We start from the raw sequence: 17,970 nt of genomic DNA, 5'->3' as shown, positions 1-17,970 counted from the left end.
GAACGGGTCAAGGCACAAAATGAACCGTTTCTCGAGTTGGGATCGGATGATTCCGTCATCTACGAGGCTCCAGCTGGCCAAAAGTAAACGGAAAAGTCGGGCAAAAAAGGTTGTGACTATCCCCGAGCCTTCCAGAAGAGTGATCAAAGTTGATAAACTGATTGCGCAAAAGAATTTGGATTTTTTTAGTGCGAGATACGTACCTCAGAGAGGTAGAGCGCTGTCTTCGGGTTATCTGATGGATTCTGACAGCGACGGAAATTTCACGGTTTCACGCCCTCTTACGCCCAGTTCCGTTGAATCGGCGACCAGCCAGAGTTTGTCATGGGATATTAAACAACCTGATGTTTTTTCTGATTCGTTGAAGGCTTCTGACATTCTTCCCTCATTCGAATCATCTCAACACCCGCACGTCACTGACCTCCCTAAAGATATTTGCCTGAGTAGCTCATCTCGGAATCGTATTGGAGAAACTGTTTTACCAGAAAATGCTCTGGATTTGATGAACAACTTGCTGCTTTGTAATAGTGAATCAAAAAGTCATTTATATCGAAATGAAATGATCGAAACTCAACAATCTTCAGAAATGCCTAGCTCGTTAGTTGTGGTTGAACCAGAAATCCCTTCACTTGCAGAGTCAGTTCTGCCTGAAGTGATCGGTGCTCATCAAAGTGCGAAAGATTTATCGCGAGATGAAAAATCGCATGAATTAGTTACGAAAATTCTTCCCACCAAAAGTGAACTGAATCGTATGTCACCAATTTACTCTACGAGGATTGAAGATAAGTTGAAAGACGTGATGCAGCAAATTTTGAATCACCAATTCAGCGGAGTCGAACCTCAGATTCCTTCTCCATCTGATTCGAAGATTGGAAGTTTCATTTCGGTTTCTAGTCCTACGAAAATTGCTGCGGATCCGGAAGCAGAGGTTCAAAAACAAAACCGAATGAAAGAAGAGTGCCAGAAGAAGTTCGTGGATATTTTGGACAGGTCTGATGACACACCTATTGATAAACTCATCGCTCACCTCACGGAATCAGTCGAATCAATATCTGAAACTTCAGACAATGTGCCAGTTGAAACGGCAGAGCCAAGGTCTAGAATTAGTCTAAGACATGTGGGCATTGGAACCGAGTACAACGTTGAAGTCTACAAAGATCTTTTGCATTTGTTTAACAAACTCCTTACCGTAGGAAATAATCTGAAGCCAGTGACTACTCCGGAAAGTGAGGAATTTAATCATGTAAACAATCGATTAGATGTTCTTAGCCAACTAAATGTTCATCCCCTGATTAACGTGGCTTCAGAATCTGACCGAAATATGCCTGGAGGAGGATCTCCGGGTGCTATCCCGCCGTTTGATTCTTCAGATGAAATATATTTGAAAGGGACATCGAATTCTTCCAGAATCGACTTATCGCTTGATGTTCCTCCAACTAAGGATTTAGACAGTACAGTAAAGCTTTTGCACTTGCAGAGTTTCAGGGAAGAATATTCAGATGCAGGAATCAGTGAAGTCCACTCTCACGAAGATGTAGTGAACAGTACTAAGATTGAGCAGGTCAAGTTCACAAATTTTCTTGAGAAACTCGACTCTCCTGGTTCAGCTTTTCATAGCTACGACAGTTTTGCGAGTTTGTCGTTCCGAAATACTACCGATGCATCCGAGTTACTTTCCCGGGAAATTTCCATCTCCAATCACACATTCCTTGAAGAGTTTCCCGAGCAGCTTGAGAGCGACATAAATTCTTTACCCAAGTCCAGTAAAGTGACTGATAAACGGTCGAGCGAATCGATGAAATCCGAGTTTGGTGAAGACGAAACGAGTTTGAAACAACAAACAAGTGTTGTTAGTTCTGACACAAATGGTAGCCACTTAGCTTCAGCCTCAACGAGTAGCAGTAAGTGTGATGCTGAACCAAAGAAAGACGCGGTGCCAAAGAAAAGCGCAATACCTAGACCAATGAAAAACAGTAAGGGAAGCAGAGAGACATGACTTAGGACAAGGAAATCGGGACTGAGATTTGTAATTAAATTCATATTCAAGTTCACAATTATCAAATAGAAATGAAAAAAAAGTACTACGTATCACGTCGAGTTTCGTACAATTCATTGTGTAAACTTTGGAAAAAATTTCGTTCTGTAAGTAATTGATGAACAAATGGACAACCGGATGAGAAAAAAGAATTATGTAATTTTTGATTATCTCAAAAACGATCTCACTTTATTTATTTAACATATGCATCGTATAAAACAATTTACTGGCTTACAAAAAATTATAGTATGTATGTACATTATGGGCACGGCAATCGTGCAAGACAACGACGTATACCGTTTTATTCCTATCGGTGGATTGAATATCCTTTGAAATATAGCACACGATGGTTGAACCTGGTTCACCATCTAAACTGATCGATGTAATATAGCATTCGCAGAAGTGTACTGCTAATTTTTTTCCTCAACTCTTCTGTTAATGGTGCCTGTTGAAAGAACAGGAAAGGAAACCGGTTCCTCAGCAAGTCTCATCGTAGCTTTGCTCCGAAGGCGGTACGACGTAGTTGGGATCGCAGATGGTATTTTTTATAGCCTCCTTTACGTTCGCTCGAAGCAGTCTGTACTTGATGTCATGGGGCTCGAGTTTCCCGTACAAGTACATTGGAAGCTTGTTCGACAACACCCAGACGCTCTGATCCAGTTCGTGATCCACTTTAATATCATTTGGGAATACCAGGGAGACGTTGCTCTGACCAATGACTCCCAAATTCTGTGGTATGTATTCCTTCCTGGAGTCCCAGCACCATATGGAGTCTCTTGTCACCATGTTGAAGAACATCACGCCGTTTCTATCCATGGCGGATCCTGAAGAGTGTCCGCAATACTTGGCTCTCGGCTTACCGATCGGAATGAACATCTCCGGATTATCTTCAGCGATTTTTTCGTTCCTGAGCACCGATGTCGAGACCGCGAATTCCCGGAAGCTTGACATCGGATGAAAGAAGAGTGTGCGGTCGTTATTCACGTCGACGGGACTCAGAGAGAGCCCGAAGATCCCGTCGGTCCATTGAAAGTGAAGACCGTGAAGTTCGTATCTCGATGAAAGCGGGTCTGGGTAGAAAAAGTGGTGCTCGATTCGGAAGGATTTGTCCTTGAAGAGGTCATAGACGACTATTCCGAATCGCCAGACGTCGGCGAGATAGGCGAACGCGTGATCGCACTCTCCGGCACGGATGTCTACCGCAAGGTTCGAATATAGAGAATCTTGCTTTATATACTTCTTCGGCAAAGTGTACTTTTTCAGTAGTCTGTCAGTCTTTAAATCGAAGATGAATAATTCAGGGGGACAGACTTGCTGCGGATCCGACATGATGTTCGTTTGTCCCGAATCCAAGACCCACAATCGATCGCACTGGTCCACTTGAACCCGGAAGACAGACGTTAACCCAACGCAATTTTCTGCAACAAATTTATATCCTTGTATTGTTATGAACAATTTCCAAGCGAATGCCAGCTAATGTTTTGGCGTTAAACGTTTTTCTTTCTACAACTCTACCTGGGTCGTGCCAGGCCCAGTTTGGATATGGGCGCAATTTTGGGCTTTTCTCTCTTGGATATCGCGGAACGGTAGCGAGGGTGGCAGGGATGCCTTTCTTCCACCTCGGTAGAGTCAAGAATATTTTATCCTTCCATACCTCAATTCCTAGAGGCAGAGAGTTTTCCAGGTTATAATGACCAGCATCGATAGCACGCTGCCTCGACGACTCGCTGTCGAATTCGAAATCAACGGTTCTCCATGAATAAATCTGCCAAATATATAAACAAGTGTCAAGAGTTAGTTTGAAAAAAGTAGAGGGTAAATATATTGCGGAGAAAACGAAAGTTTGACTTTCATTCTTTAAATTGCGTTGTCAAAATTGCCTGCAGCTAAGTAAGAACAAGATGGAGATGTGCTGCTCATAAATTACGAGCTCTTTGTTTCTCGGTATTCAGCTGAGTTTCAAAATGCTGAATTCTGAAACCATATATCAACCTTTTCAGATTCTCACGTTACCGTACTTCCGGGTTCATCATAACCGGTTTGCACTAGTATAACTTAAGTAACGTGACCACCAACACACTGCTCGTCACTGATTCTTTCTGTTTTAAAAAAGTGAAAATGTCACCTGCTCCATGGCTGGTCCACTGTACTCGTCATTGTACCCGTTGTTTTCTGGCGGAATGAATTTGTGCGCAGTACTATACTCCTCCGTCCGGACGTCGATGATGCTTCTTGGAGCGGGAATTGGCACTTGTTGCACAGCGTACGTGTTAACTTGACTCTAAAACAAGCCAAGATTATTTTCACTCCTGTAATTAATTGTCCACCTTTATGTTAAGTTATTTGATATTCTTGTTGCTGACGATAATTCCTGGCGTTAATTCAACTCCACACTGGCTTGAAGGAGCAAAAGTATGACTCAAGCATGACCTTTTGACGCTTGCTCAAAAAATATACAAGACAAAGAAACCAGAATAATAATTTTGTAACTAACAAAGTCCTTACCGGAGGACCGTAGTACCCTGAGCTTTCCAGAGGAGGTAACAGGTCTTGCGAAACTGGTTCGGGCCCCGGTAAGTTCCCGAAGTTCTGGGCCCCGATCAGGGACATCGACATAAGCCATGGAATCAGGTTGGCCATGCCTGTGAAAATTCAAGCAAGTTCTTATTGTCACTTTACGTACGAGAAAGTACAAGTTGTTAAATTGTTACACAGAACGAGCGAAGATCAGCGTGAAATCGACTGAACGGCACACCAAGACGACTCGATTCGACCGCACCGATATCACTGAGATGCGATGAGAGAAAAAGCGATCTTTTTCCTCAATTTTTTAACTCGATTCACTCTTTCTTTTTTACGCTACAGTAAATATTGTATTTTTCTTTATACAGGGGAATTTTTTCGCAAATGATATGGGTGATCGCGATCGGTTACTCAACGCTTAATCAAGGTGTATAGACGATGAAAATAAATAACCTGCTGTTTTCAACCACGTTTTTCTCACAACGTGCAACGAACGCACTGTAGAAGGAAAGCGGCACGACGACGTTCACAAGGGAGCGGGCGTTCGTCGCTTCAAGAGGCTTGCGTATGAGATGATGTCGCTGCTGATACACGCTGCAGTGTGAGATCGTATTGGCATATCATCCGAGGCGCTCCTCCCCATCAGAGCCTGAGAATCCCTACCTTTCTCTCCGTGAAAACCCTGTGACGTAACTGCCTCGAGGCATCTGCATACAAGTACGCTCATACGAAGGCCTAGATTCATTTGTAAAAGGCAAAACGCAACCTCTGTTTCGAATGGGAACACGAGTGCAGCACAAGGATTCCATTGTCGGCTGCACAAGTCGAATTAGCAAAAAAATGCTAATCAGCTTGTACGAATCGGACGACCACGATGCAAACGTCTCTGCATGTGAGCATTTACTTTGCAATTACTCAACGCAATTGAGGTAATTAATGTCAAATCTACATCAATATTGTCGTAGATCTATCCAAGCGTATTTTAAGTTTTTATACTATTGATTTTGTAACTCTTATTATCGAGTTTATAAATCTTGTCACAATGACGTGGATTTAAGTCCAAAAAAGTTCTGTCTCTAATCGTAATCTAAATATCTACAATATTTTTTTTACATGTAGCTACGCGATTCAATTCAATCACCGATAATCATTTTTTCACTTTTACGTTTTGTAAGATACGTTCGTGCTTTTTCGAGCGGGATGGAGTGAGTAAACTTTTGACGTTGTAGTGTTGCATTAAAAGAAATCGGTTGATAGAATTTATTACTCAGTTGCTTTTACGTTCCTGTTTTTTTTTTTTTTTTTTGCTGCCGTTGGCAAAAAGTTATGTATATCACTTTTTCGACGGTAGGGGAAGAAATCTAGCATTTGCAAATGGCAAATGGCAAATGGCAACTACATAACAGACACTCGGACAAAAAAGAGGATCCGTCAGCGTCTAAAAGAAATTGATAAAACGTTCCTTAGCTCGATTCTTTCCATTCAAGACTTCGCAATATTTATATTATGGGGCATTCCAGCCGAACTCGAACCACTTTTTACCTCATGTTTCCGGATTCAACTCTTAATTTTTTCGAAATTCTATCAGCCCACAATAAGAATCTCGCCTGTTTCAAATTTTTTAAATCAAACAGTTTCGAGTAATGATTTTTTTTTTAAATCGCCTTTTTTAAAAATGATATTTTTCGAGAGAACGTAGCGCAAAAACTCGAAAATGGAGAGTAAAATTTCACTGAAACAAAATACTCAGTTCAGTTCAAAGTTTCACAAAAAAAAACCTCCCCAAAGGTGATTTTTCTTAAAGGAAAAAAAAGATTTTCCGTCAAGATTGTCATGAATAATGTGTCACGAATATTTTTTATAAAAGGGTGCATTCATTAAAAACATTTCAAGATCCGGAACATTATGCCCCGACTATTCGTTGAAGAGTTATAACGATTTCAAATCATTTCGGAAGATTCATCGGAATTCGAAAGTCGACAGTGTTTCGTAAAAGAATGAATAACTCGCCTCGGATGGCGGAAAAAAGATTATTTTAATTTATTTATACATGTATCACAAGACAACGGAAACAGGTTACTCTAATTTCCTCATATATATCATCAGATAAAATAAACGGGAAAAACCTTTCTAACGTCATCCGGGTTATTCATTCTTTTACAAAACATTGTCGTGTTTCCCGATGACTCTCCCAAATTGACTTGAAATCGTTTTAACTCAACAACTAAAAATCGGGGTATAATTTTCCGCATCTTCCAATGTTTGTGATGAATGCACCTTTTTATGAAAAAAATTCGTCCAAAATTAATCATGATGCACTTGACGAAAAATCGTTTTTTTTTTTGCTTCAAGAAGAAAAAAATCATCTTTTGGGGAGGTTGTAAATTTTATTCACTATTTTTCTTATGAAGCTTTTAATTGAACTGAGTACTTTGTTTTAGTCAAATTTTACTGTCAAACAAACCTGACGTTTTCGCGCTACGTCCTCTTGAAAAGTGTAATTTTTTAAAAAAGGTGTATAAATTAAAAAAAAAAAAAATCACAGCTCGAAACCGTTTGATTTAAAAAAATCGGAAAATATTGAGAGTCTTATTGTGGGCTGATAGAATTTCGAAATAAATTGAGAGCTGAATCCGAAAACATGAGGTCAAACGTGGGTCGAGTTCGACTGGAATGCCCCATATAGAAGTATTTAATGCAAAGAATCGAGCTGAAGAACTTTTTATAAATTTCTTTTAGACGCTGGCGGATCCTCTTTTTTGTACGGGTGTCTGTTATGTAGTGGCAATTTGTTTGCCAATTGTTGCTCAAGTGAATAAATCGATACCTTATACCTACGGCTGATCAACGTTGAAAAAGCGCCGGTGCCAGATAATATCACAAGTGGGTCAGAAATTATGTAAAACCCTAACTGCAGACTGCGCTGTTAAACTCTTTAATTAATTTTATTTTATATACAGCTGTGCGAACAAGCGAGCGTGAATAATTTGCGCGGATCACTGATGATCAATTTTTGCAAAAATTAATCGCCGTTATGTTTGCTTCGCGCGAGTGCTATTTTACAATGGCTTTGAAAAAAGTGTTCGCTGAAGAAGAAGAGACTTCCGTTGTGAAAAAGTTTTGCAAATCTTCGCGGATTCTGGTCAGTCGTTAATCGGTTCTTCTCCCGACCTCAAGCTGAGTGTGAAAAAAGCCAGATCGCTGGGTGATGGTCGTTGCAAATACGTCGAGTAACAAGTAAATACAACCATTGCGGTAAAAAGTACGGCACGTTGCAACAAAGAGTCGCTTTCATAACTACGAGTTCCAACTTCTACAGTTACCTAGTAGTAAAATATTTTGATTTACGTAATGCCAATTATTTACGTTGGACACCGAATGGTCCATTCAGTCGCCGTTTTTCCTAACACATCACACGTTGTTGTATTTATTTCAATAATGAATTCTTCGCTGCGTTTGAAAATTAGGAAACACGTTTTGTATAGTCGCAGATGTCAGGGATTTCGCACGCACCAAAAAAAATATCATGGATTTTACGTATCACGTGGTGAATATGTGGGCAGCACTTATTTCGATTTGAATTTACAACAATTTTGGCAAGATTTGCAAATTCGATAATAAGAGTCGCAATATTGCAACTTAGGTAGATATACAACAATTGGTGTAGTTTTGAATCGAAAAAAATGCTGTCCATTTATTCACAACAAAATTTTTGTAAAATCTACATTCATCTAAATCTAAATCTACTTACTCCCCTTGCCGCTGGTATTTCTGACCGTTGGTCTATTATTCTGCAAAAATTCTTCGTGGTATTTAAAGATCGTAGGGTTGGTCCATGTTGCCTGGTCCAGTTGGTGGAAATAGGTGCTTGGAGATCCGGCATTCTCTCCTGGACTCCATTTGTAAATCCAGCCAGTGCTGGCAAGATCTTGTTTGGTATTCTTGGGCATCCTCGTCATGTTGCATCTCTTAAATGTAGAATTCATTCAAAATATTATTCAGCTCATTGCAATGTACTCCACTAGTGTGGAGGCGTATAAAGGAGTGTGTGTGAAAAAAAGAACAAATGAAGTATGAAAAATGTGACACGCAACAGCGATATTTGACGGGCAAATAGTTCTTGCACACTTTCAATGGTAATTTACTTACGTTCCTTGCTTTGGTTTCTCTCGCACCTGATTTCTACCAAACTACTTACGTAGCTGCCGCATGTGAGCACGGAATGCTTACAAACAGTGCACGTAACAGAAAATGTTCAGAGATTTGCAACAGTCGCTAAACTCAGCATCGATATACATTGTTGCTCGAGGCTTTCGTTTCTCGTAATTTATGTCATAGCCATGTTTGGCAATATTTCAGCAAATCTTCTCGCCTTACAGGCGTGAAATAAATTTATGTCAACGTGCCAACAACTCGAGTTCAACTTTAGTCCACGAACCGGTGTATCGCTCTTGTAGAAATCGTCGATCGTGAAATGAATGTACAATAATCAGGAATGGCAAAACGATGCTATCGTGTGAGCATTGTATCAATTTATTTAGATTTCAGATCGGTTACGTCGCCATTCAAGCTACGCGAGTTTTGCGAAAGTGAGCTGGTGGATATTTATTTATTTTTACTTCCATGTAGTTGGAAAAATATATTTATGATGATTTTATGCGCGGATCAAATGTCGTATAAATATTCTTATGACATCGATTTCTTTCCTGTATTGATGATGAATTTTGTCAAACAGTTCGAACTATCTAAAGCTGAAGCTGAAGCGGATAGCTCATTTTAAAAATGGAATGAAACGAAATTTTAAGGTAATTATTTAGGCATTTAGATGATTGCTCAAGGTTCTTGCATATTCCAATTTATCGTTTCTAGATGTGCGCACGTACAATTGATGTTTCATATTCTTTGAATGAAACAATTGCTATTTTATAATTCCCGATCTACAAAGATCTGTTGTTACTTGAATTACGTGAGAAAATATGTTGGATGTTTACAAGGTACGAAGACCAGAATAATTTTTACAACTAGCTTGTTAATAACGTCATCATTATCAGTGTATTAGCATGAGAAACAAAATAACTAACAAGTTAAAATGCTGCATAATTTTGGGTGCAATTATTTGTCGAAATTAAAGTCGTAAGAAAATCTTGAGACAGAGTCCTCAGGTACCTCAGTAGTCCAGACTGTAAGGTGTAAAAACTTCCAGAGTTGAGTCAGTCGGCATTTCTTCTCTTTTAATCTCACGTGGCATCCTCACACTAAAGGTAGAATTTTTATTGTAGTTGAATAGCCGCGAGATCGTAATCGACCTTGTTGTTAGCTCGCGTAAGCTTACGTGCTGAGCAAATTCATCACTCTATTCACTTCTCATGAGAGCTCATTAAGCAACGCAATTTTCACTTGTGAACTGACCCTGCTTGCCTTGCTGCTTCCTAATAAATTTCACGCTGAGACTTTCATCCGCGGATGCAATTGCTCCTTCCGTATTCACTTCCGGTTCTTTTACCTTCTCTCCCCGTAAAAATTAAACTAGACCACGTCAAAGATCACTGGATAATACTCTGAACCGTCCGGGCAGCTGTCAGGCCAGTCTATAGTTATTTTACTACTACGACACGGTCGGTTCGTTGTAACATTTAACGACAGATCAATCTCTAGAGCCGACTAGGCTGAGTGACTAGCTCTGGCCGCCCCACTTGGAGAAAGCCTTCGCACTGAAGTTATTGTAGTCCGGTTTCCTCTTGTCTACAGACTATAGTAGAAAATTAAAGCAACAGCCCAATTCCGGAAGAATTCGTTAAACTTACACCCGCACCGAGAAACGGGAAGCTTTATACGCACCTTGCATAATTTAGATACGCATGCTATCGCCATAATTCACCTTAAAATTTTGCTTTCATTTTATGGCTTTTAATTAATAACCCAGAGAAAGTGAAAACGACCTTTGAAAGCGGTCGTTTCAGCAAATTATGTAAAGTATCCGTGTACTTAAATGTAGTTGCGATACATAATCCCTGCAAAACTTTCACGTAACATGGTTTTTTTTTTTTAAATCGAATATCAATATTTTTTTTGCCGACCTGGATTGTCTTTGAATAATTCGTTATTTCGATTTGTGTTCAAGCATCAGCGACATCCAGGCCCTTTAAATCTCACAAGAACAGAATTGCAATTCGAAATGTCTGGATTTTTGCTATCCCAATTTGTTGAAGTTTGGTTACACTGATTTTCTGAAGTAATACTGATTCACCAGCAATTACAACAATTATATCGCTCCATACTCCACTCCGTAATACTAATTTTGCTACGAATCAATCCCAAGCTTTTATACACACGACTTTTTACTTTTACTTTTTTTATTTTGTGCTAGTTCCTTGATCAACTTTTGACGTGACGAAAATTTCATTCCTGTTCCAATTTTGTCGGTTGCAGCCTGAACCCAATTTGCCCGGTATATTAATTAGTGTTGTGATCAATCGCACGCACCACAACACTGCAGGCTCTGTTGCTATTTGAAACGCCAATTAAGATAATCTGCCAGGTTCCATCAAGTATTTTAAGCAATAAGTAGTAGCCGCCCACTCGTTCAACAGACCATTCAATTTTAGAATGGTCATCTAATCCAGAACTTTTTTTTTGTTGCTTTTTGTTTGTTTTATTTAGCCTGTATCCTGCTACTTACCTAACTTATTTCATGAATTATTTACTCAGACTGGCCATGAAAGACAAAATATGGCGCCAATGGGAAATCGACGGTTTAAGCATTGATGTTCTTGCGCAAAATTTACCAATGCATGGAATCGAATTCAGTCGATATACCGATGATATAAATGAACTGAAATAATTTTCGGCTAGAATGGCTGTCAAAATTGTTACAACGTGAAAAAAAAAAGTTTGCGGTTGAATCTCGAGGTATTTTTAAAGAGAAATGGACACGTCCGGTTGATTGAGCTATCGCAGTAAAGCGTAAGCTAGATCTTGACCTTCCTGCAACAAAGGAAGAGTTCATATTAATTTGAACCAATACTTTCATTGCTGATGGCTCGAGTTATAAACCTGGTTCCGAGTAAATGAGTCCTTGGATCTTGAGCGAGAATAATGCCGAGGATTGCGAAACCAATTCCTGCGTAATTATAAGCCATCCATCCAACGAATGGTTTACCATACGAAATTTAGAGCACGGAGCAACTATTGGTCAGTGAAATCCGGGAGGCCGAAACTGAAAGGAAAAGAATGGAAGAAATAAAATTAAATCAAATCTCTTTTTTACTTTCACAATATCCTGCATATATGTGGTCGTAGGTGGAAACATGCTTGCACTAGCATAAAGTGATTACATGATGAATTGATTATTATTCCATAGACTAACATAAGGTTATTACAATGAGATCATACTCACGAAGGACTGTATAAATTTAATCCTGCCATTACTTCAAAGGGCAGTTCGCACGGCTAAAACGGTAATCCAGGGTGCCTAGTTTTCGAGGAAATCTGGAAAACCGGGAATTGTCATGGAATTCGAGCATGTTTCATGGAATTTTTATATTGTCTTCGTCACTAGTGGACGATTCGTTAAACAAAATTAAGAAAATTACTCTCTGTGAGATAATTGATGGGGAGGGGGGGAGGGGGGGGTAGAGGAAAAGGGTACAAGTGACGAAAAATATGATTTTTGGAGGAATTTTAAGAATTGCTAAATTGATGTTGAGTTTCGGGTGTATTGAATCACTTTCAAACAAGATGTTATACGTTTGAGTGCCAATTATTATTTCACCTCGCAGTACAATATTTTTGTGTTTATTGTTTACTCAAAGTTTACTTTCGTTTCTCCAAAGAAAAATCTGATTATTTTCCTTGCATAAACAGTGTCCTTAAAAAACGACACAATTAATTTTAGACGCGTCAATTTATCGAGTATAGCTCAGCATCTTGGAAAGAAAGATTTGTATTTAGTATTAATTTACATTTGTGGCTTTTATAGTTATCTCAAGTTCACCATGGAAACCAACTTCGGTGAGGATAGCGTATCATGATTTCCTGTTGTGGTAGCGTGCCCGACGCGTGGCCGCAAGATACAAGTAAACGGACCAGAAACTTTTCAGCGTAACAACGTGCGGTTGTGGTTTTCGGATAAAAACCGATACAGGACTACCACGGCCAATTTAAATCTAAGATTTAGAACATTGATAAAATCTAAGGAGTTTAGGCTCGGGTAAAGTGAAGACAAACTACAGCTTACTCACTGGTTTATTTGTACGACTGTAAACGTTTTAGTCTCCGAATGCTATTTCTGTGATTAGTACCACTTATAAGGAAATGCTTCTGCGGTAACTTAACTGAAAAGCACGATATGGACGGTAGCGTACTAAGGTCGTTGGATATCATGTTATCCAGTGGTCCTGGAAGTCCTTGAGGTTGTTATGGATTTTTCATTTATTCCATTGGATTTTTTACTATTTTTTGAGAATTGAATTTCCTGCTCTAGTTCGCCGTTTGTCAAATTGAAAGTCAAAGTCTTTGCCGAGGAAACGAGGTCGTTTCCAACGTTTCCGTCGTCCAGTACCCAAAGTTCGTTACAGTCGTCGAAACTTCACACTCGATAGACTCTGACTAGTTGAAACTTACCGCTGCTTTTCGTACACTGTCTTTTATCAAGAGGACAAATATCGAGGACGGTGGTGATTCTGAAAGATTGGGCATCAAGTAGGGAGAAATAGAGAATCGATTTACTTTGAATATGAGAATCCACACTTTGTAAGAAATAATTTGTTACTGTGAAAGATTAAATCTTCATTCGAGTGTGTAAGATTATATATAGAATTGGGCTTACGCGTCTGCAGCTGTCTCGTAACGATCAGTTGAAATACCTGTATTTTTACAGTACGAGACAAGGAAAGCTGCAGAAAATCTTTCTCAGTTGTAGCCAGACTGACTTGGAACCTGATTATTCATCGATTTGGCGCCTAAGCGACGTGACCCGTCTTACATTTGTTCACGCTAGCACGACGCGATGGTACCACGGTCGGTAGTAATTCAAGATTGTTATATGCATAGCCAACCAAAGTTTATGCGATTCATGTGGTGATTTCCCAGTTGCGATGAAACGCGGATCGTGAAACTCACTGAACATACAAACTTGAGGGAAAGAAGCTTGAGCAATGAAACGATGACTTACCACCCAATTAGCTGTTTTACCCGAAAGCATATTGTCGAGCCAATTGATGAATATGTTGTAGATGTCCTCCGCTGTATCTATAACAGCGTCCTTGGAGATATCTCCGTCTTTGATGAACCAAAAGTTGAATGGGATGTCAACATCGTAGTCGTACCATTTCATAACGTACTCAATGTCAGAGTATCCTTCTGTGCAGATGAACCGCACCTTGTCGTTACCCTTTGCGGCTGTGTAATTGTTTATGTGCTCCTTCCACTCTTGTACGAGAGGATAATTTTCTGGTTGATCCTTTGTTTGGGTGTGGTTCAGGTAGAAATAATTGGTTGAATCGACATCTTTGTCGGACCTGGTTTCGTTCTCCAGAGTAGAAAACTCTACATTGTACAGCGCAGCGTCGACACGGAATCGTCTACATCAAGATCAATCCAGAACGTAAGAATGTAAGGAAAAGTAATAAAATTTCAGGTGAGTTTGCGCTGCTTCTTACAGAAAGATGTTACTCAAACTAAAGTATGTTTTACCTTCACTCGGTATGCATACATTTTTTAACGGAAAACGTATTTTTGTGGGTAATGGCGTTTTGGGGTGATTGGAAGAACTTCGGACTTTAACAGTAGAATCCTTGCTTGTCCATGGAGTTTTTTTTTAATACAGTACGTGTAACATACTGACCTTAGAACTCAGGTTTGGGAAATTCGAATTGAGACTCCGAAATTTGAAGTCCACATGCAAGATTTTCGAATCTAGCTTTGGGATATTCGAAATCGCATGGCGAAATTAATACAGAAGCATATCGATTTCTTTTTTTTTATAATAGATTTTTGATTCTAACAGACTGTACCTAACTGGGGTGCAGAAGTTTGTACCCAAGTCACCAATGATGAAGCTTATTCACAATATGGAAAAGGTGAGCATTCAAGCGCATAACTTACAGCCAAGATTTATGGGTATTCATTTTGTTATCTAACCTAAATGTATTTCCCGTACTTTTCGCTCGTTGCTGTACCCAACCTCACCGATTATTCTCTTTTGCTGCTGGTTTGAAGGATAGCAATTAAGGTCAGCCGAATTAACAGATACATTTAACCGGTTTCAATATTCGCAGTACAGTTTCTCATACAGCTTTATTGTTTGATCAAATTTTTATTTTGTTTCGAAGGAACGAGGACCAACTAATGTGAAGATCGATGCCGTTTTTTTGAACTAAATTTTCTTGGTTCTCAAAGTACTTCAATTAATCATCTATGTACAATTTCTCACGAGAACCACGGAATTTTCTACTTTTTCATTTGTTATTCAGAATTGTTAGAATTTTTGTAATTTGATTAATTCAGATCGAGAAAAAATATACTTTGCCATACAACAGATAAGTTTCACCGTAACTAAAATACTGGACCTTCCGTATATAAATGCATTATATACGAATATTATATATATAGTAACGTTACATAATTCTTGCGGAAAAAGTTCAGTATCTTATCAGTAGTGAATAAGACTTTGAAGTTTCCCCCTTGATGACAACTCCCCCACTCCCCCATGTATAATTCTGTCAGTATAATTTTCAAAATAATCCTTCATCATTATACTTAACATTTCCGAATTTGATTTTAACCAACGATGCGTTGAATTCCTGGGAAGATTTTCAGATTCTATTTCAGAGATTCGTTTGTGTCGATGCGACTCGATGTGGTTTTTTAAACGTTAACAATAAAAAACCTTCATTCTGAGGCCGTAATCATTAGTCCGTGAAACGTGAATTCCTAGAATGCAAATTAATAAATGGCAAGTGATTGCTGTTCTATAAATTGGTCGAGCGTCGTTTCGACTTCGCAGAACTTTGGATTTCTCCAAGTTATAAAACATTTGGTGTAAATGAAGTAGGTGATTTTGAGTTGTGAGAAATCTGTCGTGTATAATTTTCGTAGTCAAAAGAAGCATGTGGACGTTGCGACTTTGTTGCTCTGCAAATTAGTATTTCTATCAGTGTTAAGCCTATATCTGACCTGGCTCAGTCTGTGAAACGACGTTCTTAGTTTATCGTGAATATTAGCGATTGAAATGTGTGAACTGATAAAATAAAATAACGTTAAATGCATGTTTGCATGGGCGTGTTTATCACCAGTCGAAGGAAATGACTAAAGTTTTGAATAACGTCAAACACCCAGCGACGACGGATGAACACTGTTGGTCAATTTTGCATATTATAGGATGATTTTTCAAACAAACTTTTCTTGGTTCTCAAAGTACTTCAATTAATCAATGTACAATTTATCACGAAAGCCACGAATTTTTTTAATTCTGTATTTATCATTCAGTATTGTTTGAATTTATGTGATTAGAATGATTGAGATAAAATAAAAAATATACTTTGCCATAGAACAAATAGGTTTCACCGTAGATAAATTTCCGACGCCTCCATATATAATGAATGGATTATATATGAATATTGTATATACTCCATTACGTAATTCTTGCAGAAAAAGTTTAGTTTCTTATCAGTCGCGAATAAGACTTTGAAGTTTTCCCCTTAATAGCAACTCTTCCCCCCGCCCGTACATAATTCTGTCGGTATAATTTTCAGAATAATCCTTTATCACTATACTTATCGTTTCCGGATTCAGTTTTAACAGACGATGTGATGAATTGCTGGAAAGATTGTCAGATTCGATTTCAGAGAGTGAGTACTTCGGACGAAGAATATATTTCAGGGCTAATGATACATGCATAAGTCGCGTAGTTTATAAAGAAGTACACTACAGGGGAAACTGAGTGACTATTACAGTAACCAACGCCAGAATATGGACGAGAGTGTGGGTATATTGTACTAATTAAAGTACGTTCTTTCGAACATTAATCCTCAAAGAACATGTATTTAATATAGATGTTTATATATTTATTATTTCGATAGAAAATGAATATGATGTGTTTTTTTAAAGATTCGTTTCTTCAAAAATTAGCGGTACGTACTGCTCGTTTGTTGGTTAACGATAGAATGTTTTTTTACAATAATAATAACAGTTCGTAGAGTAACCCAGTAATTCATATTTTTATGACATGCTTTTATCTTGAAAGAGCAGAATTATTTTACTTAGATATTGTGACGTGGTATTTTATACCCCGTCACATGGTTTGAATATCGCTCTCCTTATTTTCAGAATGTCGTAAAAAGTAACGAAAACACGTCTGGGGCCAATACTCCAAAAAGAACAACTAATTAATTTCTAAGTGAGACTTAATTATTAAGCTAATTCCTGTCTTCTTTTTTTTTGTATCTTTGTATCGCACTACGAGAACTATCTTCAACGACACCGCTTCGAGGGAACTGAATATCGCGAAGCAGAGGTCACGTACCGGGTCAACAGCCAACTATCGTCAATTGCAACAGATCGGATATCGCCAAGTCAACTTCAGATGGATGCCTACCTAGATTGCGTACAGGGTCGTGCGTGAAGCACAACGAAGACCTCCGATCATTTAGACTTATCGGCCAGGAGCCGAACCATCGCTACAACGCCACTGCCGCATGGATGCATCGTAGACGGCGTACAGGGCTGTGCGTCAAAAACACAATCAAGCCTCCCGTCGCGGTACTTATCAGCCTGGAGCTGAACCAGCATAATACCTACTGTCTCGCCTACTATACCGCAGAATCGTAGCTGTCTACAAACCTACGATTATCGAAGGACTGCATCGTGAGGACAAGCCCGAGAAACAGTGGTGGACCACGCCGGACTGATGGTCTTAAGGATGGGAACCCTGCGTGTAAAAATCATCACCATCAGGAAGGCTCGGTGCAATAGTGCCGTAGGGCCCGCACCGAGTTGCAGTACCGGAGAGATGGTGCAAAGTATCGATATCGCAACAGTGTGAGTAGGATCATTCTTCTCGTCGTCGTTCCTAGATCTTCTCGCACACATCGATACCGCAATACCGTGAGGGGTAGACCTTCCCCTCTCACGAGTACCGCAAGCAGCTGACCATAGCCCTCCCACATATCGCTCGACGGATCGATAATTCTCTACATGACAACGTGGGAGGAGAAGACACCCAGGAATGGACTATCGCCTGTCTACACCTGTTGACCCGTACCACGTGACCCTCTTGTCCAATTATCGATCACCGAACACCGGAAAAGGATCACGTGACGAAATCTCGCCGAAAATCGACCGGGATCGTCAGGATCGCCGCTCGTCTCTACACACTCTACGTCCAGCTATTAATCTCGTCAGACGTGCTTTCG

General features: G+C 39.4%; 2 protein-coding genes across 3 annotated transcripts; both read right to left on the bottom strand.

Moving 5' to 3' along the window:
• Positions 1–2,343: 2,343 nt before the first annotated feature.
• Positions 2,344–10,095, bottom strand: LOC124405984 (protein yellow-like). 2 transcript variants are annotated; one of them, XM_046881264.1, is made up of 6 exons: positions 9,725–10,095; positions 8,310–8,526; positions 4,541–4,677; positions 4,161–4,316; positions 3,551–3,800; positions 2,344–3,453 (listed from the first exon to the last, which is right to left on the bottom strand). In XM_046881264.1, the coding sequence occupies exons 2-6, from the start codon at positions 8,515–8,517 to the stop codon at positions 2,513–2,515; spliced, it is 1,692 nt and encodes a 563-aa protein (XP_046737220.1). In that variant the 5' UTR covers positions 8,518–8,526; positions 9,725–10,095; the 3' UTR covers positions 2,344–2,512. The 2 variants fall into 2 exon arrangements, with proteins under 2 accessions (XP_046737220.1, XP_046737221.1); XM_046881265.1 differs by lacking the exons at positions 8,310–8,526; positions 9,725–10,095 and adding an exon at positions 5,012–5,144 and having other exon boundaries at positions 2,345–3,453.
• A 2,441-nt stretch (positions 10,096–12,536) lies between these two features.
• Positions 12,537–14,685, bottom strand: LOC124405959 (maltase 2-like). Its single transcript, XM_046881228.1, has 5 exons — positions 14,663–14,685; positions 14,515–14,616; positions 14,218–14,355; positions 13,727–14,139; positions 12,537–12,592 (listed from the first exon to the last, which is right to left on the bottom strand). The coding sequence occupies exons 1-5, from the start codon at positions 14,683–14,685 to the stop codon at positions 12,537–12,539; spliced, it is 732 nt and encodes a 243-aa protein (XP_046737184.1).
• Between the last annotated feature and the right edge of the window lie 3,285 nt (positions 14,686–17,970).

This window comes from Diprion similis, chromosome 4 (assembly GCF_021155765.1).
Source record: "Diprion similis isolate iyDipSimi1 chromosome 4, iyDipSimi1.1, whole genome shotgun sequence".
NCBI classification, from domain to species: domain Eukaryota; kingdom Metazoa; phylum Arthropoda; class Insecta; order Hymenoptera; family Diprionidae; genus Diprion; species Diprion similis.
Note: the sequence above shows the minus strand (reverse complement) of the source record. Positions and strands in the feature narration are given on the sequence as shown.

Bases quoted from the DNA above. Each gene is read 5' to 3' on its own strand.
- LOC124405984 (XM_046881264.1), bottom strand. From the start codon at position 8,517: ATGACGAGGATGCCCAAGAATACCAAACAAGATCTTGCCAGCACTGGC. The intron at 3,801-4,160 runs GTGACATTTTCA...TATATTTGGCAG, and splicing joins GTGGACCAGCCATGGAGCAG to ATTTATTCATGGAGAACCGT. The intron at 3,454-3,550 runs GTAGAGTTGTAG...AATTTGTTGCAG, and splicing joins CTGGGCCTGGCACGACCCAG to AAAATTGCGTTGGGTTAACG.
- LOC124405959 (XM_046881228.1), bottom strand. From the start codon at position 14,685: ATGAATACCCATAAATCTTGGCT. The intron at 14,617-14,662 runs GTAAGTTATGCG...ATTGTGAATAAG, and splicing joins AATACCCATAAATCTTGGCT to CTTCATCATTGGTGACTTGG. The intron at 14,140-14,217 runs GTAAGAAGCAGC...ATCTTGATGTAG, and splicing joins AGTTTGAGTAACATCTTTCT to ACGATTCCGTGTCGACGCTG.